This window comes from Chiloscyllium plagiosum, chromosome 3 (assembly GCF_004010195.1).
Source record: "Chiloscyllium plagiosum isolate BGI_BamShark_2017 chromosome 3, ASM401019v2, whole genome shotgun sequence".
Classification (NCBI taxonomy): Eukaryota; Metazoa; Chordata; class Chondrichthyes; order Orectolobiformes; family Hemiscylliidae; genus Chiloscyllium; species Chiloscyllium plagiosum.
The window spans coordinates 128,172,381-128,199,616 of record NC_057712.1 but is presented as its reverse complement, the minus strand read 5'-3'; the positions used below and the strand labels follow the sequence as shown (position 1 = coordinate 128,199,616).

Sequence of the window (27,236 nt, the reverse complement as noted above, 5' to 3'; positions counted from 1 at the left end):
AGAGACTGGGCCTCCACTGCCCTCTGGGGCAGAGCATTCCACACAGCCACTACTCTCTGGGTGAAGAAGTTTCTCCTCATCTCTGTCCTAAATGGTCTACCCCGTATTTTTAAGCTGTGTCCTCTGGTTCTGCACTCACCCATCAGCGGAAACATGTTTCCTGCCTCCAGAGTGTCCAATCCTTTAATAATCTTATATGTCTCAATCAGATCCCCTCTCAGTCTTCTAAACTCAAGGGTATACAGGCCCAGTCGCTCCAGTCTTTCAGTGTAAGGTAATCCCGCCATTCCAGGAATTGACCTTGTGAACCCACGCTGCACTCCCTCAATAGCCTGAATGTCTTTCCTCAAATTTGGAGACCAGAACTGCACACAGTACTCCAGGTGTGGTCTCACCAGGGCCCTGTACAGCTGCAGAAGAACCTCTTTGCTTCTATACTCAATCCCTCTTGTTATGAAGGTGGTAAAAACAATGACTGCAGATGCTGGAAACCAGATTCTGGATCAGTGGTGCTGGAAGAGCACAGCAATTCAGGCAGCATCCGACGAGCAGCAAAATCGACGTTTCGGGCAAAAGCCCTTCATCAGGAATTTATTCCATTTATAAACCTAAGTAACCCATTTATTATTTTTTTAACCAGTTTATACATTTCCATCACTGATGTCAAGCTCACTAGCCTCATAATTTAACTCTTTGAGCTCTGGCACACTTATTGCAAATCTGTTCCTTGAGAACAGTTGTGCACAGAACTGAATGGAGTTCTGGATTTAAAACTCATCATAACAGATGATGAAATTTTAATGCAAATAAATCTGGAATTAAAAATCTAATGATGGCCACATAATACTAAAATCTAGGGCTTGTGCTAAAATTGTAAGAGTAACAGTTTGACATAGTCATACTTATGGAATTGCACCTTACAGACAAATGTCCCAGACAACACCATCACAAATCCACAGTATGACTTGTTTGGCTTGCAGAGTGGTAGACAGTCAGAAGGGAGTTGCCCTGGGTGTGTTCAAGATTAAGATTGATTTAAGACCCATCACATCAGATCAAACATGGATTACCAAATACCACTGCCCCGTCTGATGAATCAGAATCCTTCATGTTATCTACACCACTTGGAGGAAGCAGAGGCAGTGGCAAAGATGACAGCACACTGGGGTGAGGATGGGGCATCAATTTCCATCACTGAGAATGTCTTGGTTGAATCTCTACTTACCAAGCTGGTCAGTTCTTAAAGGGCATAATTGCAAGTCTGGGTTTGTAGCAGTTGGCAAGGGAACCAAGAGTGAAAACCAAACTAAACCTCATCCTCCACCAACCTACCTGCTACAGAAGCATCTGTCCACGAGGATGTTGGTAGCAGTGGTTATTGTACCATTCTATCTTTACACTGAGAATATCCTATATTGTGTTGTGTGGCAATGCCACCACGTTCAATGGTATACATTTGAAACAGGCTTTATTACTGAAGACTGGGCATTCATGAGGGACTGTGGGCCATCAGCAACAAAACTGGATTCAACCACAATCTGCAACCTCATGGATTGCTATTTTCAACATTCTGCCATTATCATCAACCCATAATGGTTTGATCAAAAGTGTAAGAGGCCGAGTGCAGCACCAGGCATGCCTAAAAATAAGGTGCTGTCAGAACCCTTGTCGATGTTTCATTTTTTTTGGAGCTGTGAACTGTCATTTGAGAGCTGAAGATGACCTTTGGACTGTGTTTTAAAAAAGGGGACATACTTTTATTTGCTTAGAAGGCCAGGCCTGAAAGTTAATTGCAGGTTGATTCTTGTTAAAAAGTGCTCTAAAGGTACACTCATGAGAGGCCTTATGATGAAGCAGATGTTGAATGTTCACTGGGACTCCTAGGGAGACAACAAATCTGGCTTTTGAAACCGTGTTGAAAGTAGAAGGATTACTCCCTGGTTGTTCTCTCACTTTCAACGTATTGGAAGTTCAAAGAATAGGGTCTCAGTTATAAGGATTACACGAATATTCCTCTGAAACTACCGGAAGCTATCTGCCTGCATCGGTGCTGTCAGAAACTGAGCTAGGTACAATACATGTGCCTGTGAGATTAAAAATTATGGAAACAGCTTGAGTGAATTTTGATTTATCCCTTACCTATGTCTATTTGTATGTTTGTGTGAGAGAGTTGGGCTTAGAATTAAAGATAATTGAGTTTAAATCATGAACCTTAATCAGACTACCTTGTGGCTTAACTTTGCTCTGCTAAAGCTACTGTATTATTAATGAATTGTTAATACTTGTGTTTACACTAGAAATCTGGCATCCAGTATTGGCTATGAACTTGTTATTCAGAAAGTCTGGTTAGGAACCAATGGGGTCAATTTTGAGAGTCATTGGGTATTTTAATTTTACTGCATTACGAATACATGGAGACTGATTTGATCTGGTAGTCTGTCTCCATGTTTTAACAATGTTAACTTGAAGCTGTAACCAAGGTACTTGCTTGCCAAGTAGCAAATATTTAATAGACTGAGCCAAGTGATTCCGCAACCAACAACTCAAATCTAAGTTTTTCAATCTTGCCACACCTAGTCGTGAATCATGGAGGATTATTAAACACTCACTGGAAGAGGAGGAGGCAACTCCACAAATATACCATCCACTCTGATTGAGGACCCTAGCACGGTGGGCGGCACGGTGGCACAGTGGTTAGCACTGCTGCCTCACAGCGCCAGAGACCCGGGTTCAATTCCCGCCTCAGGCGACTGACTGTGTGGAGTTTGCACGTTCTCCCCATGTCTGCGTGGGTTTCCTCCGGGTGCTCCGGTTTCCTCCTACAGTCTAAAGATGTGCAGGTTAGGTGAATTGGCCATACTAAATTGCCCGTAGTGTTAGGTAAGGGGTAAATATAGGGGTATGGGTGGGTTGCGCTTCGGCGGGGTGGTGTGGACTTGTTGGGCCTAAGGGCCTGTTTCCACACTGTAAGTAATCTAATCTAATCTAATCTAATCACATCAGTGCAGGAGATAAGGTGAGGGATTTGCAGCAATCTTGAGCCAGAAGTGCCAAGTGGATGATCCATCTTAGCCTCCTCAGGATATCCACAGCTTCACAGAAGCCAACCTTCAGCCAATTTGATTCGCACCACAATATCAAATTGGCTAAAGAACTTGCTCTGCCGAAGTCAAGCTGTTCCAGTGCAGCTACAATGTTAGTATCCATAAGACAATGTGAAAAAATTCCCAAGCTCCTGTGTCCTGTACACAAAAAGCAAAACTAATTCAACCTAGCCAATTCCCACCCTCTCAGAGGAGAGGCAAGAGTGTAGTAATGCTATCGAGCAAAACTGAAGTCATGGGTAGACTCTCTGCTGCTTGGAGTCATGTACTGCACAATAGAAGATGCCTGTGGTTGTGAAGGTTAAACATTTCATGGACAGCACTGCAGGAGTTCGAGGGTGGTGTTCTAGGGCCAATCTCAGCATATTCAGCTGCTTCAGGGGATGATCGATGGTGACCGCACAATGTTCAGCAATGTTTACGACTCCTCAGATACTGAAGCAACCCAAATGAAGGAAGACATGGACAATATTCAGACTTGGGATGACATTCATGCCACATAAGTGCTAGGCAATTTCCAGGTCCAAAATGAGAGGATCTGACTATCACCCCTTGACATTCAATGCCATTTCCATCACTCAATACATTATCAACATCCTTGGAGTTACTGTAGGAGCAAATTACTGCAATGCTGGAATCTGTACTGAAAACAACAAATGCTGGGGATCCATGTCCTACTGCATCCATGGAGAGAGAGCAAGTTATTTCGAGTCTAGATGACTCTTCATCAGAGCTGAGACGTCCACCAACTACAAAGCACAAGTGAGGAATATAATACTCCCCTCTTAGTGCAGCTTGTACAACACTTGAAAAACTTGACATCATCCAGGACAAAGCAGCCCACTTGACCAATACCACATCAGCTCCCTCCACAAACAACACAGCAGCAGTGTTTCAGACAGCATTTTTCGAACCCATGACCACTGCCATCTACAAGGAATAGGGCAATATAGCAATGGTGGGAATACCACCACCACCTCCAAGTTTCTTTCTAATCTACTCACCGCCCTAACTTGGAAACATATTGCAGGAATAGCGAGGACACAGTTCAAAATTGTGGAATTCTCTCACTAAGAGCATTATCGTACAGTAAGAGTGTCATAGAGGTGTACAGCATGGAAACAGACGCTTCAGTCCAATTCGTCCAAGCCGATCAGATATCCTAACCGAGTCCCATTTGCCAGCATTTGGCCCATATCACTCTAAACCCTTCCTATTCATATACCCATCCAAATGTCTTTCAAATGCTGTAATTGTACTAGCCTCTGCCACTTCCTCTGGCAGCTCATTCCATACACGTACCACCGTCTGCGTGAAAAAGTTGCCCCTTAGGTTCCTTTTATATCTTTCCCCTCTCACGCTAAACCTATGCCCTCTAGTTCTGGACTCCCCCACTCCAGGGAAAAAAACCTTGCTTATTTATCCTCTCCATACCCCTCATGATTTTATAAACCTCTAAAAGGTCACCCCTCAGCCTCCGATGCTCCAGGGAAAACAGCCCCAGCTTAGTCAGCCTCTCCCTATTGCTCAAGTCCTCCAACCCTGGCAACATCCTTTGAAATCTTTTCTGACCCCTTTCAAGTTTCACAACATGCTTCCGATAGCAAGGAGACCAGAACTGCACACAATATTCCAAAAGTGGCCTAACCAATGACCTAACAGCTGCAAGATGACCTCCCAACTCCTGTACTCAATACTCTGGCCAATAAAGGAAAGCATATCAAACACCTTGGGGCATGAAAAGGGTAAATAGACTAGGTTTTTCCCCTGGGGTTGGGGAGTCCAGAACTAGAGGGCCTAGGTTTAGAGTGAGAGGGGAAAAATATAAAAGAGACCTAAGGTGCAACTTTTTCACACAGAGGGTGATGGGTGTATGGAATGAGCTGCCAGATGCTGTACATCTCTATGACTCTATGACCTTCTTCACTATCCTATCTACCTGTGACTCCACTTTCAAGGAACTAAGAAACTTGTACTCTAAGATCTCTTTGTTCAGCAACACACCTCAGGATCTTATCTTTAAGTGTATAAGTCCTGCTCTGATTTGCTTTTCCAAAATGCAGCACCTTGCATTTATCTAAATTAACCTCCATCTACCACTCCTCAGCCCATTGGCCCATCTAATCAAATTTCTGTTGTACTCTGAGGTAACCTTCTTCGCTGTCCACTCCACCTCCAATGTTGGTGTCATCTGCAAGCTTACTAACTATACCTACTACGTTCACATCCAAATCAAATTGTGAGTGTACCTACAACAAATGGACAGCAGTGATTCAAGAAAGCAGTTCATCACTACCTTAATAAATGCTGCCCAGTCAGTGAAGCCCACATCTCCTGAACAAAGAAACAAAAGGCACCTGATCAAGACTCTATACAACAGAAGTGAAATAATGACAGAGGCCAGTATCCCGTCACCAAGTCACCCGTTAATTACTTGTGCACAATACACTGGCTGTAGCCAGCCAGCTTGGAGTCAGTGCCCTAACTGAGGAGATTCTAATCCACCTGCTACCTAACCTGCTGTGCTTCTTCCAGCATCAAACTATTCGTCAGGCAGGGCTTTCCCGATTGGCCAAGGTTAACAACCTCAATCAAGATTCAGCTGATTTCAATCATTACCAAAAACTTGCACGTGGCAGCACCCCCATCCCCAAGAGCCATCTTCCAACACTCTTGACAAAGTTCAATATTCTTTTAGACTTTTTTGATTATATTCGGCACCTACACAGTAGCTTCCAGAGATTTATGCATCTAAACATTCAAAACAGTAAGCTTTAAATAGTATATGACTATGAAATTCCTGTACCCTTTATACTAAAAGTACCATTGTGTGACCATAGATGTTAAATATAGCAATCCTTTCATTCATTCTCTATTTTCTCCATTAATGCATTGATCCTGGTGAGCAGAGATGAAAGTATACAGGTTAAATATGTTGAAAAATGAGTGTACTGCACAGGAGGGCACTGTGTCAAGATATTGCAGAAATGACAGAGGGATTGAAACGAGTAACGTTACAAAGCAAGTTACGTTTGCAAAGACAAGAAATTATGAACACACCAAGAATTTGCAACTAAACCAAAGATGCAATTTTCAATTAAACCAGGATGCTGGAAATCTGAAACAAAACCACAAAATTGACTGGAGAAACTCAGCAGGTCCGGCATCATCTGTGGAGAGAAAGCTGAGTCAACATTTCAGGTCTGCTGACCATTCTTCAGAATTGAAGAATGATTACTAGATCTGAAATGTAAACGTTGCTTTCTCTCAACAGATGCGGTCAGACTTGCTGAGTTTCTCCAACAATTTCTGTTTTTGTTTAAGAATTTGCAATTGACTGATATGACAATGTCCAAATTTTCCATTTTCAAAACAAGCGAAAATTATGTGTTTTCATACATATATTGTAGCTGAGTCCTCCCAAGTGCTTACTTGCTTGGGTTAAGGTTTTTGGCGGTCCTAGATAAGAATAGGCAACAAGTGAATAACATCTGTTATGGAAAAGGCAGTGTTGAGGAAATTGGCTAACAGGTGCAAAGCCCACTTGTTTAAAGCTAGCTGTAATTGGTTGGAATCTAAGCCAAGTGTCTCACTTCAACTTCTTAATTTAATTACCTCATCTTTGCTCTTCACATTTTTATACTGATTACAAAATGCCACAGGAATTCAGGAAAATTGCTCTGTAACGGAGGCGAGACTTAGTTTGCAACTACCTACACTACCAGGTGACATCACCCTGATCCCCATTTCACTGCAACATATCAGGTTTATTTAGTATTGAGATTTTGGAGTTCAGCAAGAAGTAGAAACTTATAATAATCCTGACCTAAATGAGTAGTGCTGTGGCTATCACATTAGGTCTGGTTCTGTAATACCATTTAAACATACCATTCTAAATCAAAACTAATTAGGCCTTATGTCAACATTTTAATTATTGTTTTGATATAAAAGATAACTTTTTTTGGTATGTAGTGTGATGAATGTTCTTCATTCTTCAATAGCGCAAATTATGTCCTTTTTAAAAATCTTTTCATAGAACATTATGTCACCTGGTCAGCATTTGTGACCCACCCAGCCATTTCAGAGGGCTTTTAATACTGCTGTGAATCTGGAGTCACATGTAGGCCAACAGCAGGGAAAGATGTCAAGTTTCCTTCCCTAATAGGCATTAATGAACCAGATGGGTTTATATAACAATCAATCATACCGTGGTTTCATTAAAACCGAAAGAACTGCACATGTATTAAATCAGAAACACAAACAGGAATTGCTGGAGATGCTCAGCAGGTCTGGCAGGATCTGTGAAGAGAAATCAGAGTTTATTCCCTGTGGTGGGGGAGTCCAGAACCGGAGGGCATAGGTTTAGGATTGAGAGGAAAGATATAAAAGGGACCTAAGTGGCAACGTTTTCACACAGACGGTGGAGTGTTTATGTAAAGAGCTGCCAGAGGAATTGGTGGAGGCTGGTACAATTACAGCATTTAAAAGGCATCTGGATGGGCATATGAATAGGAAGGGTTTAGAGGGATATGGGCCAAGCGTTGGCAAATGGGACCAGATCAGGTTAGGATATCTGGTTGGCAGAATTTGTCACGCCCCTAACCAATTTGGAAAATTGTCCAGGACTATGCTGTACACAAAGAGCTGGACAAATCCAATCAGCAACTTTCTGCCCGATTAGACTACTCTTGAACAACAGCGATGGAAGAGTCATCAACAAAAACAGATCTAAATGCTGAAAGAGGGGTGGAGGTGTAAAGAGGCTGGGATAGTTTGATTAGGCTGAATGGCCTAGATCTGTGCTGAATATCCTACATAACTTAAGACTTTAATTTAATACTGTGTGTAGGTGGAGAATTCTCAATGGTTCACCGTCAAAGCAAGCCCAAATATGCGATCAAAGGCATTGCAGAAGTTGAGTTTGTGTGTATACCTAGGTAGTCACAAAAGTTTATAAGAAGATGTGATTTCTTTGTCCAACAGTGCTTTTGTGTACCACAAAATTGACACAGCCCTTTGAGTGCTCGAGATGCCAACACATTGACCACGGGATGATAAAACGACATAAATCCTGTTATCTTTGGAATACAAAGGTAAGAAGGAAAGGAATTCAAAGCTCCAGCTGAAATCAGAATACAAAGATCTTATACAGGGAGTACTGACAGTAATTGTTTACATTTAAATGGCTGACCCAGCACTATGCTGAGAATTGAATTCCCTACCCTGCTCCAATGTGTGACATTTTTCTGTGGTAGAGGTGAAAATGCAGGCATCAGTAGTACTAAAAGCATCCTATTTGTCCCAAAATTAATAAAGTTTAATGCTTTACTGGCTCTGTGACAAAGTATATTTGTGTCCAAACAAATCCTACAAGTTTTGACACTCCACTATCCTAAATGTACACAGTACTGAATGCAAGCTGGACCTGGTCAGTTCCTTTCATCTGTCATCAAAGATTAAAAGTACGCTGTGATTTAGCTGCCTTGGCATTATGCTAATCTAAATATTGCCCAACAACTCAACTGTATTTCAAGTAACCTTGGCTTTCACCTCTGTCTATTCAAAGATCCACAAGAAATCCTCAATGATTGGACGTGTAATACATACCTCGTGTGAGTGTAGCTCACCAGTAATGTCTGTATGATCATTACACCAGCTGTTCTTGTTACATTATCGCTTTCTATTAATATTATGGAAATCTGGCTGCCAAGAAACTTCTAACATGAATCTTAATTCTGTTGGTATGCAGAAATGCCTTTCTTATCATCTTAGTGTTAAACATAAACATCAGACTTAAAAGACAAACGGACTACTGAGTAGTTCCCCAACTTAAAATCATTTCAATAAAACCAAACCTTATTGGTATGATATAGTGATCGGGAACCTAGGCAATATTTTCAGAGACCTAAAAACATTTGCCAGCTGGGTTTCCCTGCCCAGCTCAAAACTACACCCCACATAACAGGAAAAAAATACACACTGACCTCTCTATCATTGAAGTAAAAATATCCAAAGTGACCCGAGCAAAATCTGTACCCTGACAAAGTGTTTAAAAAATAGAATTAAAGTTGAGGCTATTAAAAGTGCTAAGGAAATATGAGGTAGAATTTTCTGAAACTTGTGTGCAAAATGTTACTAGGAATGAACAATGACGCCGACTGATCGAATGGGATCAAAATTCAACTGAGTTCATTCAGCATTGTTGAATTGAAGGGTATGTGAAAAGACTTTGTTTAAGAAGGAATGTAATGAGAAAGCCTGGGAACTATAGACTTGTAGGTCTGACCTTGGTGGTGGTTAAGTTATTGAAGGTGATTCTGAAAGATTGGATTTACATGTATTTGGAAAGGCAAGGAATGGTTAGGGATAGTCAGCATGAATTGTGCAAGGGAAATCATGTCTCACAAACTTGACTGAGATCGTTTCAGGAAGTAACCAAAACGAATGATGAGGGCAGAGCGGTAGATGCTGTTTACTCGGACTTTAGTAAAGACTTTGACAAGATTCCATATGGTACACTAATTAGCTAAATTATAGCACATGGGATTCAGGGTGAGCTTGCCAAGTGGATATAAAATTGGCTTAATGGCAGGAGACAGAGAGTAGTGGTGGAGGATTGTTTTTTGGACTGGAGGCCTGTGACCAGCGGTGTTCCAAAGGGATTGGTGCTGAGCCCAGTTTTGTTTGTCATTTATATAAATGATTTAGATAAGAATATAGAAGGAATGGTTAGCATGCAAATAACGCCAAAATTGGTGGTATAATGGACAATGAGAAAGGTTATCTAATATTACAAAGACGTCATCATCAATGGGCTGATGAGTGGCAGATGGAGTTTAATTTGGATAAATGCAAGGCATTGCATTTTGTTTCAGGTAATTCTTTGAAGTTTGTGTCACATTCAGACAGGGCGGTTAAGAAGCTGTTCAGCATGCTTGCCTTCATTGCTCAGAACTTGTATAGGGGTTGGGATGTAATGTTGAGGTTGTACAGGACATTGGTGAGGCCTCTTCTGAACTACCATGTCTAGTTCTGGTTACCCTGTTAAAGGAAGGATATTATTAAGCTAGAGAGGATTCAGAAAACAAAATTACCAGGATTATTGCCAGGAATGGAGGATTTGAGTGACAAAGAGAAGCTGGATAGGCTGGGACTTTTTTCAGGGAGAAAGTGAGGACTGCAGATGCTGGAGATCAGAGCTGAAAATGTGTTGCTGGAAAAGCGCAGCAGCTCAGGCAGCATCCAAGGAACAGGAGAATCGACGTTTCGGGCATAAGCCTGAAGAACGGCTTATGCCCGAAACGTCGATTCTCCTGTTCCTTGGATGCTGGGACTTTTTTCACTTGAGTGTCCATGATTGAGAGGAGACCTTATTCGGGTTTATGAAATCATGAGGGGTATTGAAAGGGCAAATGGGAGATGCCTTTTCCCTAGTGTGGTGGGTTTGAAATCTAGGGGGCATAATTTTAAGGTGAAGAAGAGAAAGATTTTTAAAAAAGGCATGGAGTAACTTTTTTACATAGAGAGCGCTTCGCATGTGGAGTGAATTTCCAGAGGAAGTGGTGGGTGCGGGGACAGTTATAATGTTTAAAAGACATTTGGATAAGTACATGAATAAGAAATGTTTGGAGGGATATGGGCCAAACCCAGGCAGGTGGACTAGTTTAGTTTGGGATTATGGTTGGCATGGATTGGTTGGACCAAAGGGTATGTTTCTGTGTCCTATGACTCTATTAGGCAACATTTGGTACATAAAACTAGTGGATGGACTTGGCACAAACATGTCCTGTCTGTACTCCTCAAAAATTCTGCTATTTTCCTTTCCTTTAATTGGCTCACATATCTGATCAAATTGTAATTACACAAGTTAGGGTCATATATTCACAGCATCCACAGGTGCTCCAGCACTGATGTTCAGAGACAAACTGGTAATTGGTCTTCCCTTGCTCCATAGAGAAATATACTTGGTTGCCATGATCATGTCATTGTAGCCTTTTCCTGCTGAAAAACCTGAAGGCTCTCTACTTTTAATGTATTTATTATGTATTACAATCTTGGATCTGTGTATGTTTTAAAATAGAGAATACAGTAATACATTAAATATATGGATCCAATGGAATTTTATCATTTAATTTTTATCTAAATAATAATTTAATTAGATGCAGCACTAAATTATTTTTTTCTGAGCTCCTGGTGCCTACTTTATTTATCTTATTATTCCACTGAGAAGTCGATTTTCAATACTCACAATTATATACTGTTCTGCAAACTTAGGCATCAAATCCATAAATATTAGACTCATTGAAGCCTCAACTTTCTCCTCCAGACTTTAATAAATTTTCTGCTGAAACCATTGAACAGGTATTTTGGTGATGATAAGAGATATTACCAAAAGGTTGAATGCACATGGCTCATTGTTGTTTGAAAAATTAAAATGCTTTCTGAAAGGTTGTTCAAAAGAAAGTGTCATGTGATTTTGCTCACTCTTGCAATTTCAGAATTGGTTCAATTAGACAAAAGCCAATAATGGCAAATTTATATATTAGCTTAGAGCAATATCGAAACACCAACAATTTTAAATACAAATATAAGTTGAGAAGATTTATTGCTGGTCTATATCATTTTAGGAAAGATAAGTTCTCATTGTCACAGTTAGCACTGTGATCACTGGCATATTCAAACCATTTTATCAGATTATCTTACCTGTGGACATAGTGTAGCTGATGAACAGAATCAATTGCCAAAACCATTTCTGCCAAGTAAAACTTTGCCATATCCTCTGGTAACCGGTCCTCAAATTTGCTGAGTAATGTTAAGAGGTCGCCTCCTACATAGTAGTCCATCACAAGATACTGAGATCAAAATGAAATGTAAAATAAGTGATGAGCAAAACAGTCACTTTTCAATTAATAGTTTGTTATATTTCATTCCATTATTGTTACCTTACTTCATTGAATCCCCAAGTCAGGTCGCACTCTTGAATACAACCAAGTTGCCTAACAAATCTAATGGAACTTTTTCGAGGAGATGAGTAAGTGTTTCGATGAGGATAGGATACTTGATGTAGTTTATATAGATTTCAGCAAAGCCTTTGATAAGGTCTTTTATGGGAAACTATTAAAGAAGGTAAATGTTCATGGATCCACTACTGGCTTAGAGACTGAAGACAGAGGGCGGTGATAGAAGGCTATTTGTGTGATTGGTGCCCGGTGCGGAGAGGCATACCACAGGGATCAGTGCTGATCTCTTACTATAGGTGATATTCATAAATTATATAGATGAGAATGTTTGGGAGGTGATAAGTAAGTTTGTGAATGACACAAAGATTGGCCAGTTGGAGTACCTGTTGACAGTGAGGAGAAAGGTTATAGGTTACAGGAGACTATATAAATGAATTGGTCAGATAGGCAGATCAGTGTCAGATGGAATTTAACCCTGATAAATGTGAGGTGATGCAGTTTGGAAAAAGGAGCATGATAAGGAAAAAGGAGCAGGATAAGGAAGTAGGAAGCTCAGAGGATGACGGGAATCTTGGGGTGCTTGTTCAGAGATCCCTGAAAGGGACAGGACAAGGTAATTAAGAAGCCATACAGGACGCTTGTCTTTATCAGTTGTGGCATATATAATAAGTTGAAACTTTATTGCTGGAACAGCACAGCAGGTCAGGCAGCATCCAGGGAACAGGAGATTCGACGTTTCGGGCACAGGCCCTTCTTCAGGAATTCCTGAAGAAGGGCCTGTGCCCGAAACGTCGAATCTCCTGTTCCCTGGATGCTGCCTGACCTGCTGTGCTGTTCCAGCAATAAAGTTTCAACTTTGATCTTCAGCATCTGCAGACCTCACTTTCTCCTCGCATATATAATAAGAGCATGGAAGCATTCTGAAGTTTCTCTCCTCTCCAATAATTCTTCCAACCTAAATGGATAACCTCACACTTATCCGCATCAAGTTCCATCTGCCAAGTTCTGGCCCATTCACATAACCTATCCATAGCCATTTGAAAATGTCTTTCTTCATAGTGACTTACTTTCCCACCCATTTTATTGTCATCTGCAAATTTGATTTCTTTTTCCCACACATCCAAGTCATTGTAAATAGTTGGGGCCCAAGGACCAAACACCATGGTACCCCATTCAACAAGTTGAACACGAAAAATCACCTGGAAAGGAATAATTTGATTTGGATAGTCAACACAGTTATATGAAGGGTAGGTCATGCCTAACTAACCTTATTGAGTTCTTTGAGAAGGTGACAAAACATGTGGATGAAGGTAAAGCGGTTGATGTGGTGTATATGGACTTCAGTAAGGTGTTTGATAAGGTTCCACATGGTAGGCTATTGCACAAAATACAGGGTTTCAGGATTGAAGGTGATTTAATGGTTTGGATCAGAAATTGGCTAACTGAAAGAAGACAGAGGGTGGTGGTTGATGGGAAATGTTCATCTGGAGGTCAGTTACCAGTGTTGTGCCACAAGGATCTGTTTTGGGGCCACTGCTGTTTGTCATTTTTATAAATGATCTGGATTAAGGATGGGTTAGTAAATTTGTTGATGACACTAAGCTAGGCAGAGTTGTGGATAGTGCTGAAGGATGTTGTGGGTTACAGACTAACATAGATAAGCTGCAGAGCTGGGCTGAGAAGTGACAAATGGTGTTTAATGTGGAGAAGTGTGAGATAGTTCACTTCAGAAGAAGTAACAGGAATGCAGAGTATTGGGCTAATGGTAAAATCTTTGGCCGTGTAGATGAACAGAGAGATCTCGGTGTCCAGGTGCATAAATCCCTGTAAGTTGCCACCCAGGTTGATAGGGTTGTTAAGAAGGCATATGGTGTGTTACTGTTTAGTGGTAGGGGATTGAGTTTCAGAACCATGAGGTCATGCTTCAGCTGTACAAGACACTGGTAAGGCCACACCTGGAATATTGAGTGCAGTTCTGGTCACCACATTATAGGAAGGATGTGGAAGCTTTAGGAAGGGTTCAGAGGACATTTACTAGGATGTTGCCTGGTATGGAAGGAAGGTCTTACGAGAAAAGGCTGAGGAAACTGAGGCTGTTTTCATTGGAGAGAACAAGGTTGAGAGGTGACTTAATCGAGAAGTATAAGATAATCAGAGGATTAGACAGAGTGGACAGTGAGAGCCTTTTTCCTCGGATAGTGAAGGCTAACGCAAGGGGACATAGCTTTAAATTGAGGGGTGTTAGATTTAGGACAGATATTAGGGGTAGTTTCTTTATTCAGAGAGTAGTAGGGGCGTGGAATTGCCTGCCTGCAACAGCAGTAGACTCGTTGACATTAAGGGCATTTAAATGGGCATTGGACATACATATGGATAATAATGGAAAGGTGTAGGTTAGATGGGCATCAGATTATTTACACAAGCCGGCGCAACATCGAGGGCTGAAGGGTCTGTACTGCGCTGTAACATTCTATGATCTAGTTTCTGTCCAGGTCAAAGCAGCCTATTTGATTGGAGCCACATCCATAAACATCCACTCCCTCCACACCGACGCTCAATAGCAGCAGTGTGTATGATCTACAAAATGCACAATAAAAATTCACCAAAATCCTTTGACAGCACTTTCCATACCCACGACCACTTTATCTGGAAGGACAAGGGCAGCAGATTCATGGGAATGCCACCTGCAAGTTCTCCCCACCCTGGCTTGGAAACACATTGCCGTTCCTTCACTGTTGGTAGGTCAAAATCCTGGAATTCTCTCCCTAATGCCATTGTGGGTAAATCTACAGTACATGGACTGCAGCGATTCAAGAAGGCAGCTCACCATCACCTTCTCAAGGGCATCTAGGGACAGGCAATAAGTGCTGGCCAAGCCAGCAACATCCACATCCTACAAATGAACAAAAACAAAAATTCTTATATATGTTTTCTGTAGCCCCTCGAAAGCCTTCACATCTATCCCAAGTGAAGTTCCCTAAATTGGGTACAACATTCCACTTCAGCATCAATCAGACTTTTGTGAAAGTTTAACAGAATTCCCTTGATTTTTCTGGTCTATTTCTTTTTTTATAAAGTCGGGGATTCTGCATCTTTTTTACTCACTTACCCAATTTTTAAACAGCTCAAACACATAGTCCGAGTCTCCCTGTTTGTAATCTTTATAATAAATTGGATTTTCTCCTTCTTCCCATCCAAAATGTTGCTTCACATTCTGCATTTAATTCTATCTGCCACTTGTCTGCCCATTTTAACAATCCATCTATGAGTTCTTGAAGTAAATCATTAGCCTCATAGTTCACAAAATTTCCAGTTGTCATTCACAAATTTTGAAACTGGTTCCTGTACACACATGTCTAGCTCATTAATTCTGATCAAGGAAAGCTGCGTTTCTGGTACTCATCCCTAGGAAATTCCAATATAAATCTTTCACCAGCCCAAGAAATAACCGTTTACCACTCCACTATTTCCTTTCACTCAGCCAACTTCATATCTATGCTGCCACTTTCCTGTTTTGCCCATAAGCTTCAGCTTTGCTGACAAACTTATTATGAAATACGTGCATCAGCTGTCATTTGGAAGTCTAAATAGACCACATTAGTGCCATTATCTTCATTGATATCTGTTGCCTCATCAAAAACCCAAACTGGTGAAACCAACATTCTCTTTAAATAGTCTGAGCTGGCTTTCATTTTCATACTTTTATTTTCAGCTGTATTTTTAATTTTGAATTAATGTTACTACTTCACTATTGATGACCATGGAGGTTTTCAACACGCAAAACAATAAGGCTGCAACCAGCGATTAGTTAACTCAAGCAATTGAGTTAATGACAAAGTGTAAGAATAGACTATTTGGCCCTTTGGAGTTTTCTCAATCTTTCAATAAGATCATAATTGATCTGGCTGTTGTGTCACCTTAACTTTCCTGTCTAGTGCCCATAACTTGAATCCCTCAATGAAAACTCTACTTTAAATCAATTCAGTGACCCAGTCTCCACCACCTGCTGGGAAAGAAAATTCCATATTCTAATGATCCTCAGGAAAAGAAAATCTCCTACTTTTCAACTTAAAAGGGGGACCTCTTATTCTTAAACTATGTTCCAATAAGGAGGAACACCCTCTCAGTACCCACCCTATCAAGTCTCTTCATGTTATATTTCAAACTCCAATAGGTGTATGCCCACCTGTTCAACTTTTCAAAATAAGCCTTTCAAACCCAGGGATGACTGAGTAAACCCTTCGCCGAACTATTTCTGCAATTATATCTTCTTTCAAATAAGGAGATCAAAACTGTGCAGACCACAGTATTCTCTGCATCTTTATTAATACTGAGAGATATTTTAAAAAGTTAGTCACCTGTATGCAGTTATTAACATCTTTAAAGGAAAGCTTAACTTAGAAGGCAATCTCTTGACATTTTACATTATAAAATAGGAAATGGTCTGCAGCTGCACTCAGTTTTTCTTGCTACAGGTTGTTGAGTAAGGGAAAGAGAGGGGTCAGGTGAAAGGAAGCACTGCTCTGTAAAGGAAGAGAAACACCAGAGGACAAACAACCCTGACGATAGCAGTTACTTTTCTTACCAACAGTTATGGTGTACAATGACCAGGGCTACAAGAAATCAAATATCCATCTCATGAATTTAGAAGTGGTGTACTGTCCAATATAGCTAAACTGGGGTGTATATTAATTAGAAATGAAATAAAACCACTATGTAAAATTGGCACAAAATAAATCATGTTCTAGGTTGTAACTCACCAAATAATTTTCATCCTGGAAAGCATAGTGCAATGTGGTAATCCACTGACTGTCTCCATTTACCAACACATCCCGCTCCTCTCGAAAGCAGGCAGTCTAGATTTAAACAAAAATGCAAGTTGTACACAAGAGTAGATAAAATTGCAAATAGGAGGCCATACATACTGTGAAATGGTTAATGTCTTAAAATTTAAGCTGTTATTTTTAAATGCAAGTATTGTGTTGGTTAGCTCAGTTAGCAAGATAGCCAGAAAGTGACACAGAACAACACCAATAGCGTGAATTTACTTTCTGTACCAGCTGACGTAGTTCCTGGGGTTTATGTTTGTACCTTGCCCTATAGTGATATCAGGCATGAGACATGATTAGCAATCCTTAAACAATGAAGATGCTACATTGAGAAAGCATGAAGAGAGAAAAGAGATCAACTATTTAGTGAACCTTTTAATACTAACTTGAACATCAGCTCACTATACCTGAATAACAGAGTGCGGGCTCATATTAACCATTGGGTGTTCCCACCTCTACATACAAAGACAGGAGAAAAAATATCCAACAGTGAATCATTCTGAGTTGGTGGGCTCCTACACGGTTGGACAGCAGGAGACAGCATCATACTAGTGAAGGCATGAATCAACACCAAATGGTAAAGCTTGGCAAAGCAATGCAAAAGGTGAAAGCATAATAATTTAAGAGGAGTTATGCACACAGAGATTCACTTTCAAAATAATTCCAATTTGTAGCTGAATAATTTAAAAGTGAGAAATTAACCTTTTTCTAACTTTGTCTTTCTTTTTTTTTTGCTGTTGCTTAAAACAGGATTTTAATGCAATGGTTGTATTGCAATGTTGAGTTTTAAAAAAACTTGTTTGTAATAACCATCATGGCTCAGAGAAATCTATAACCAACTGTCTCCTTTAAAGGCAATAAATCTGCTAAACTATGGTCAATTTTCTCTCTCTCTATCCACCTACTTCCTAATCAAAGTGGTATAGTTAGATGCTTTTAAACCGAGATATCAGGGATCTGTCACTACAAACTATTTGGAAATTTGACAAGTTGTACCAGCTGGAAAATACCAGATAGTTAACCTACTTCAATTTTTTTTTTCTAAATTGCAATCCAATGTAATTGTACATAATAGACAAGTTAAAGATAGCTGCACTTGAAATTAGACATCAGGCCAAATTGTTTAACTTGTTTTCGAGCATCTAACTTGTTATCAAATGTAGCTCACAGCTTAGCTTGGTCTCATAACAGTTGGTATTCATACTCCTTCCCATCAGACTGTCAATCTCTTATATGTTTGAATAGCTCTCAGTGAGACATATAAAGGAATTTTGTTTAGCAAGTTTTAAAAAAGATGACTACTTGCTGACTCAAGGATCAACATGCGAGAACTAATTGGCCCTTGTGTAAAAAATGGAAGAGGCATGCAAGGTGTAACATTATAAAACACAACATAACCTCTTCAATGCAAAGTTACTCCAGTTTTTCAATGTTAAATAAAAAAGCTATTATTCACCGAAGTATATGTATCAATTAGAATTTTTTATAGCTGTGTAAAATCGTCCCAATAACACATTTTAGAGAGAAACAAAAGGATTCTTTCCAAAGCCCAAACAACAAATACATTAGAAAACAATTACCAGCATACCACCAGCTCCACATACAATGAGGAAAACAAACATAAATAACTAAATACTATCATCACCTCTGCACAAAGATGAACACTGGAATATAACTAACTGGTATCAAGAGCTCTTCACAATGATTCACAATGTAATATCATAAATAATATCATCAACACTGCACAATACAGGTAATTCACAAAGCAGATCAACACAATGATCTACGGCGGAATATAACTAATTAGATATCATTAACTATGCACAATGATTCACATTGGAGGAAAGGGGACATGAAATAATAATGGCAGGTTAAAATAAAGGAACCTCCTAAGTAATGTTACAAGTGCATTAAAGGTCAAAGGATAACAAGGGAAAGAGTAGGTGCCATGATAGTTTGCACGTGGAGTTAGAGAATATAGGTAGGGTTCTAAATGGATACAGGCAGTCCCCAGGTTGTGAATGGGTTCCATCCTGGAGTCCATTCACAAGCTGATTTGTACACAAGTCAGAACACAATCCACGACAATATAAAGGACCTCGTTGTAAGAAGAGAAAAATGTTCATATGGTCTGGTCTTTAAAATTACACCCCTGTTTAGAAGTACGAGCATGTCTAAAATTGGACATTAGTAAATCAAGGATCCTTTCTATTTTGTATTGGTGTTTACTAGTAAGAGAGACAATGTGGATAAAGAAATCAGGGAGCAGGATTATGATATACTTAAAGAAATTAGCATCGACAAAGATGGCGTTCTGAGAGGTCTGGCAGTATTAAGAGTAATCGAGAGTGTGGTGCTGGAAAAGCACAGCAAGTCAGACAGTATCTGAGAAGCAGGAATATCCTACCTGACCTGTTGTGCTTTTCCAACACCACACTCTGATCTCAAGCATCTGCAGTCTCCACTCTCTCCCAAAATTAAGAGTAGCTAAATCTCTAGGGCTAAATGAAATGCATCCCCGGCGGTTGAGTGAGGCAAGTGAGGAAATAGCAGGGATGCTGGCAACAACTTTCAATTCCTTTCTAGCCTGAGGAAAGGTACCAGAGAACTGCAGGACAGCCAATGAATACTGTTCTTCAAGAGGGAGCAAGGGATTATCCAGGAAAGTACAGGCCAGTCAGTCTAACCTTAGCAGTGGAGAAATCATTGAAGCAATTCTGAGGGACAGTTTAATTTGCACTTGGGGATGCAGGGATTAATGAAGAACAGTCAGCATGGTTTTGTTAAGGAGATGCCATGTCTGACCAGCTTGATTGATTTTTTTTTGAAGAGGTAATCAGTTGTGTGGATGCGGGCAGTACTGTTTGTGGTTTACATAAATGACTTGGACTTAGAAGAGAATGTGGGAGGGATGATAAATTGTGGATGACACAAAGACTGGTGGCTGATAGCAAGGAGAAAAGCTTTACGTTACAGGAGGATATAAATGGATTAGTCAGAAAGGCAGATCAATGGCAGATTGAATTTAATCCTGATATAAATGAGGTGATTTAATTGGAAGAAGAAACAAGATAAGGGAATCCCCAATGAATGCTAAGATACGGGGAACCTTAGAACAACAGAGGGGTCTCTGGGTGTTTGTCTGTAGATCCCTGGAGGTGGCAGGACAGGACAAGACAATAATTAAGAAAAGGTATACAGGATACTTGCTTTTCTCAGTCATGGCATAGTTTATAAAAGCAGGAAGGTTACGTTGAAGCTGTACTGAACTTTGGTTAGGCTACAGCTGGAGCACTGTGTGCTGTTCTGGTCACCGCATTGTAGGATGGGTGTGGGATTGCACTGGAGGGTTTGTGGAGTGCAAACCAGGATGTTGCGTGAGGTGGAGCATTTCAGGTATGAAGAGAGGCTGAATAAGTTCAGGTTGTTTTCTTTTGAGCAGAGAAGGTTGAGGGGGAATATGATTGATGACGTATAAGACAATGAGAGACATGAATAGGATGAAAAGAAAACTATTCCTATTAGATGAAGTGTCATTAACAAGGCAGCATTATTTTAACGTGGAAGGTAGGAGAAGATATGAGGAAAGATGCTTCACCCAGAAGGTGCAGGGGTCTGGAATGCACTGTCTGGAGGGTAGTCGAGGTAGGAAACCTCACAATCTTTAAAAGTACTTATAAGCACTTGAAGTATCATAACATTTAAGACGATGGGCCAATTGCAGCAAGGTAAAATACTTTAGGTGGTACAGACTTGAAGGGCTAAAGGGCTTATTTTGCACTGTATTATTCTATGATTGAATATAGTTGGGTGGATCAGTAAATGATACAAACATTGGTCGGATGGTAAATAATGAGGAGGATAGCCTAAAATTACAGTAGGATAGAGATGGGTTCATCAGTGGCAAACAGGGGTCAATCCAGATAAATGTGAGGTGATGAGTTGGACAGGACAAACAAGGCACGGGGAATGGTAGGAGCCTGATAATTACTGAAAATCACAGGGATCTTGGTGTTTTTGACCACTAGAACCTTAAGGTAGCAGGTCAGGTAGTCTAAGATAAATATCTGGATTAGGAATCCATTGTTGATTATTGAAAAAAAAGCATCAAGCTCACAGCTGCCTTCAGGAAGGAAATCTTGCTCTGACCCATATGTGACTCCAAACCCACAGCAATGTGGTTGACTCTCAACTGCTCTCTGAAATGGCCTAGCCAGCCAGTCAGTTGTATCAATCACTACAAAATCTCAACAAAGAAATGAAACTGGATGGACCACCTGGCATCAATGTGGGCATCAGAAAAGACAACAAGAAAACAGCCTTGTTGACCCTGCAAAGGTGTCCTAACATCTGGGGGCTAGTGCCAAAATTGGGAAAGCCATCTCACAGACAAGTCAAGCAACAGCCTGACATAGTCATTTCATGGAATCATACAATGTCCCAAGCGCCACCAATACCATCCCTGGATATGTCCTGTCCCACTGCAGGACAGACCCAGCAGAGGTGGAATCACAGTGGTATACAGTTGGGAGGGAGTTGCCTGGGAGGCCTCAACATTGATTCTGGACCCAAAGATGTCTCATGAAACCTCCTGATTACTATGTACTGCCCTCCCTCAGCTGATGAATTGGTACTCCTGAACGACACTCAGAGGAAGCACTGAGGATGTCAAGGGCACAAAATGTACTCTGAGTGGGAGATTTTAACGTCCACCACCATAAGTAGCTTTGCAGCTGTGCTACTGATCAAGCTGGTCAGGTCCTAAAGGATAGAGCTGCTGGACTAGTGTTATGGCAGGTTGTGAGGAAACCAACAGGGGGGAACAACATTCTTGACCTCATTCTTACCAATCTGCCAGCTGCAGATGCATCTGTCCATGACAGTGTTGGTAAGAGTGACCATCGCACAGTCCTTGTGGAGACAAAGTCTTGCCTTCAAACTGAGAATACCCTCAATCATGCTAAATGGGACAGACTTTGAACAGATCTAACAGCTCAAGACTGGGCATCAATGAGGCGCTGTGGGCCATCGACAGCAGCAGAACTGCTAAAGGGAATGAGTTTACAAGTAGGGAGGTTATGTTGCAGCTGTATAAGGTGCTAATGAGGCACTCTTGGAATTCTGCGTGCAGTTTTGGTCTCCTTACTTGAGAAAGGATATACTGGCACTAGAGGGAGTGCACAGGAGGTTCACTAATTCCAGAGTTGAGGGGATTGATTTATGAGAAGAGACTGAGTAGGCTGGGATTATATTTATTGGAATTTAGAAGAAGGAGGTGTATCTTACAGAAATAATAAAATTATGAAGGGAATAGGTAAGATAGAAGTAGAGAGGATGTTTAGGACAAGAGGGTATAGCCTCAAAATTAGGGGGAGCAGATTTAGAAGGAACGTCTCCCATATAAGTAGTTAGGCTTCCTTATTGAATGTTTTTAAAGCTAAGACAGATAATTTTTTGAACAGTAATGGAATTAAGGGTTGTGGTGAGAGGGCAGATAAGTGGAGGTAAGGCCACAAGATCCGCCAATATCGTATTGAAAGGTGGAGCAGACTGTGGAACCAGATGGCCTACTCCTGCTCCTATTTTTTATGTTCTTACATAAGTGTACTCCAGCACAATCTGCAATCGCATGGCCTGGCATAGCCCCCACTCAACCATTACCATCAAGCCAAGGGATCAACACTGGTTCAACGGAGAGTGCAGGAGGGCATGCCAGGAGCAACACCAGCCATATGTGAAGATAAGGTGTCAACCTGGTGAAGCTACCAAACATCTGCACGCTAAACAATATAAACACAGTCAGTCAGTGATAGAAAGACCTAAGCGATCCCACAACCAACAGATCAGATCTAGCTCTACAACCCTGCCATATCCAGTTGTGAATGATGGTGGTCAATTAAACAACTCACTGGAGGAGGCGGCTCGACAAATCCTCCATGATAGAAGAGCCAGACACATCCATTAAAAAGATAAAGCTGAAACTTTTACAGTAATCTTCAGCCAGAAAAGCCAAGTGGATGAACCATCTCGGCCTTGTCCAGTGGTCTTCAGCATCACAGATACTAGTCTTCAGCCAATTCAATTCATTCCATGTGATATCAGGAAATGGCTGGAGGCACTGGATACTGCAAAGACTATGGGCAATGGTACTGAGGACTTGTCCTCCAGAACTTGCCGCTGCCCTAGCCAAGCTCTTCAGTATGGTTACAATACTGGCGTCGATCCAACAATCTGAAACATTGCCGAGGTATGTCCTGTAGACAAAAAGCAGGACAAATCCAACTCAGCCAGTTACTGCTCCATCAGTCTACACTCGATCACCAGTAAAGTGATGGAAGCTGTCATCAACAGTGCTATCAAGCAGCACCTGCTCAGCAATAATCTGTTCAGAGGGTGACAGAGAAAACAGAAGGAGCAACAGAGAGAGGAGGACAGACAGAGAGAGGGCAACAGAGGAGATTGAAGGGAGGCATGACTGAAATGTATAAAATTGAGAAGCACAAACAGGAAGGAACACTTCCCATTGTTGGAGGGATCAATGATTGGGGCATAGATTTAAGGTCAGGGAGAGGAAGTTTCAAAGGGATGTGAGGAAACATTTTTTCACTCAGAGGGTGCTGGAAATCTGGAACACATTACCTGTAAAAATGGTAGAGGCTGAAAGGTTCATAAGATTTAATAAGTAAGTGGACGTGCACTTGCAATGCCAAGGCATACAGACTATGAGCCAAGCACCAGTAAATGAGATTAGAGTAGTGTTAGATAGTGCTTTTGACTGGCGCAGACTAAATGGGCCGAATAACTTTTTTCAATGCAACAGACCTTTATGACTGTATAACTGATTGTGATACATCTGCCCTACATAATGATGAATAATGGAACATAATTAAGTAAACTTCATCAGCTCTGCACAGTGATGAACATAACTGGAATATAATCACATATTATCAGCTCTATACAATGATTCACACTGGTATATAACGAACCGGAATTCATATGATCAGATTACTTACCGTGTGGAAACAGGCCCTTCGGCCCAACGAGTCCACACCAACCCTATATTTACCCCTGATTAATTCACCTAACACTACGGGTAATTTAGCATGGCCAATTCACCTAACCTGCACATTTTTGGACTGTGGGAGTGAAGCGGAGACTGGAGGAAACCCACGCAGACACGGGGAGAATGTGCAAACTCCACACAGACAGTTGCCTGAGGCGGGAATTGAACCCGGGTCTCTGGTGCTGTGAGGCAGCAGTGCTAACCACTGAGCCTCCGTGCCGCCCGAGGTGGTGAAGCAAAAACATTCCTGACCTCATCCTCAATAATATGCCCACCACAGATGCATCTGCCCATGGTAGTATCGGTAAGAGCAACCACTGCCTAGTCTTTGTGGAGACAAAATCCCACCTTCACATTGAGAATACCCGCTATCATGTTGGGTGGCATTATCACCATGCTAAATGGAAGGAAGTTTAAACAGATTTAGCAACTTAAAACTGGTCATTCCTGAGGCATTTCAGGCCATCAGCAGTAGCCAAATTCTACTCAAACATTCTCTGCAGCCTCTTAGCCCTGCATAGCCCCCACTCAACCATTACCACTGCCCCATGTCCAAACACTTCAACTACCCCTCCCGCTCTGCCGAGGACATGCAGATCCTGGGCCACCTCCATCGCCACTCCCTAACCACTTGATGCCTGGAGGAAGAATCCCAATATCTTCAGCCTCGGGACTCTCCAGACCCACAGCATCAATGTGGATTTGACCAGTTTCTCCATTTCCCCTCCCCCCACCTTATTCCAGTTCCAACCTTCAAACTGGGCACTGCCCTCATGGCCTGCCCTATGTGTCCAGCTTCCTTCCCACCTATCCACTCCACCCTGCTTTCCACAATGATTCACACTGAATCACAGAAGTGGCCTTTCAGCCCATTGAGTCTGCACTGCTAAATTTATACCAGTCTTTTTTTTTTCATGACAGCATTGCTGGATAGACTAATTGCCTAGAGGGCTGTTAAAAGTCAACCACATTGCCCTGAAGTCACATGTAGGCCAGACTAGCTAAGGATGGACAGATTTCCTTCCCTAAAGGGCACAAGCGAACCAGATGGTTTTACCTGACAATCAACAATAGAGCTGAAAATGTGTTGCTGGAAAAGCGCAGCAGGTCAGGCAGCATCCAGGGAACAGGAGAATCGACGTTTCGGGCATAAGCCCTTCTTCAATTCTCCTGTTCCCTGGATGCTGCCTGACCTGCTGCGCTTTTCCAGCAACACATTTTCAGCTCTGATCTCCAGCATCTGCAGACCTCACTTTCTCCTCAAGGAATCAACAATGGATCCATGGTCATCATTCAACTATCGAATTCAAATTCCACCATCTGCCATGGTAGGATTTGAAACTGGCTTCCCAGAATATTCCCTGGGTTTCATGTTTACCAGTCCAGTGATAATGCCACTAGGCTGTCACTTCCCCTTAAAGTTTTTCACTTGGCCCATAGCCTTGAATGTTATGATATTTCAAGAGACCATCCAAGTATCTGTTAAAGGTTGTGAGCTTACTCATCTCTGCTTCCCTCCCAGACAATGCGATCCAGGTTCCCACAACCATTTGGACGAAAACATTTTTTCTCAACACCCCTCTAAACCTTCCTGCCTTTCACCGGAATACAACTAACTAGTAACCATCAGCTCTGCGCAACAATGACCACTGCAAAATAATTAACTGGATCACATCAGTTCTGCAAATGATACACCCTGGAATATAACTAACTGCTTACAGACAGCTCCCAAAAATCATTCACACCAAAATATAGCAAATGGGAGAGCATCATATTTCCATAATACGAACAAAGAATTTATGAGCAGGAGTAGGCCACTCATTACTTGTCATACCTGCAGCATACTAAGTGTTGGTTATTGAAGCATGAGGACGCCAGATGGCTCTGCATCTCTGAGATATGCAACACTGATTAATAATGGAATATCACTTCATCCAATCCCACTTCTTTATGTGTGTTCACTATATCCTCAGACCTTTCCTTCTCTGATGCTAAATGATATGTGCTCAGCAAAAGACTCAGTTTTATTCCCTTATGTCCCCAAACTCACTGAATTTCTGGTATGACATGACACTGAACTCTTCCTCTGTTGTATTCTCCTTCTGGCTTATTGGACAAGAGTCCTCTTCCCTGCCATGTAGACCCTTTTACCTTCTCCAATACTCCCCCTCTATTGGACCCATCCAACTGGTTTTCTTCATTGAGAAATGCAGGCATGATATCAGCCACCTTAATTTCTTAGCTCTACTCACCCACTCTAACCTGTCTTCCTCTGAACTTGCTGCACTCTCTCAGATTCAACCCTGACTTTGTTATCAAACCTGCAGATATGTGTGATACAGTTATCATCTGGCACAGTGACCTCAATCGGACAGAGCCTGAGTACCCATTCTCAGACATGTCCTCCTATCTAACCTGGATTATGACACCACCACTGAACATCAGGCTGTCACTGACCTCGGATCCTCTGGAGATGCACTCTACACAGATTCCCAACAATGCACAATCAGCTTCTACCTCCTTCCCAAAATCCACAAACAGTGCTGCGCTGACAGGTCCATCATTTCAACTTGTCTCTGCCTCGCTGAAATTATTTCTTCCTATTGTGACTCTATTTTATCTAACCTTACACAGTTTTCCTCATTTAGTTCTACTACAGAAGGTGAAAAACTTGACCTACTCTTGGGAAATAAGGCAGGGTAGGTGACTGAGGTGTCAGTGGGGGAGCACTTTGGGGCCAGTGACCATAATTATATTAGATTTAAAATAATGATGGAAAAGGACAGATCAGATATAGAGGTTGAAGTTCTAAATTGGAGAAAGGCCAATTTTGACAGTATTAGGCAAGAACTTTCGAAAGCTGGTTGGGGGCAGATGTTCGCAGGTAAAGGGATGGCTGGAAAATGGGAAGCCTTCAGAAATGAGATAACGAGAATCCAGAGAAAGTATATTCCTGTCGGGGTGAAAGGAAAGGCTGGTATGTATACGGAATGCTGGATGACTAAAGAGATTAAGAAAAAGAAGGAAGCATATGTCAGGTATAGACAGGATAGATCAAGTGAATCCACAGAAGAGTATAAAGGATGTAGGAGTATACTTAAGAGGGAAATCAGGAGGGCAAAAAGGGAACATGAGATAGCTTTGGCAAATAGAATTAAGGAGAATCAAAAGGGATTTTACAAATACATTAAGGACAAAAGGGTAACTAGGGAGAGAATAGGGCCGCTCAAAGATCAGCAAGGCAGCTTTTGTGTGGAGCTGCAGAAAATGGGGGAGATAC

The 27,236-nt window shown here is 41.3% G+C and overlaps 1 protein-coding gene across 4 annotated transcripts in view; it reads right to left on the bottom strand.

Moving 5' to 3' along the window:
- LOC122548528 (serine/threonine-protein kinase MRCK alpha-like) overlaps positions 1–27,236 on the bottom strand; it is a 493,614-nt gene that overhangs the window by 272,608 nt on the left and 193,770 nt on the right. For all 4 annotated transcript variants that reach the window (XM_043687289.1, XM_043687290.1, XM_043687292.1 and 1 more), the window contains exons 5-6: positions 16,825–16,920; positions 11,808–11,956 (exon numbers count right to left, since the gene is read on the bottom strand). In XM_043687289.1, the coding sequence (XP_043543224.1) occupies positions 11,808–11,956; positions 16,825–16,920 (245 nt within the window). The remainder of the gene's footprint in view (positions 1–11,807; positions 11,957–16,824; positions 16,921–27,236) is intronic.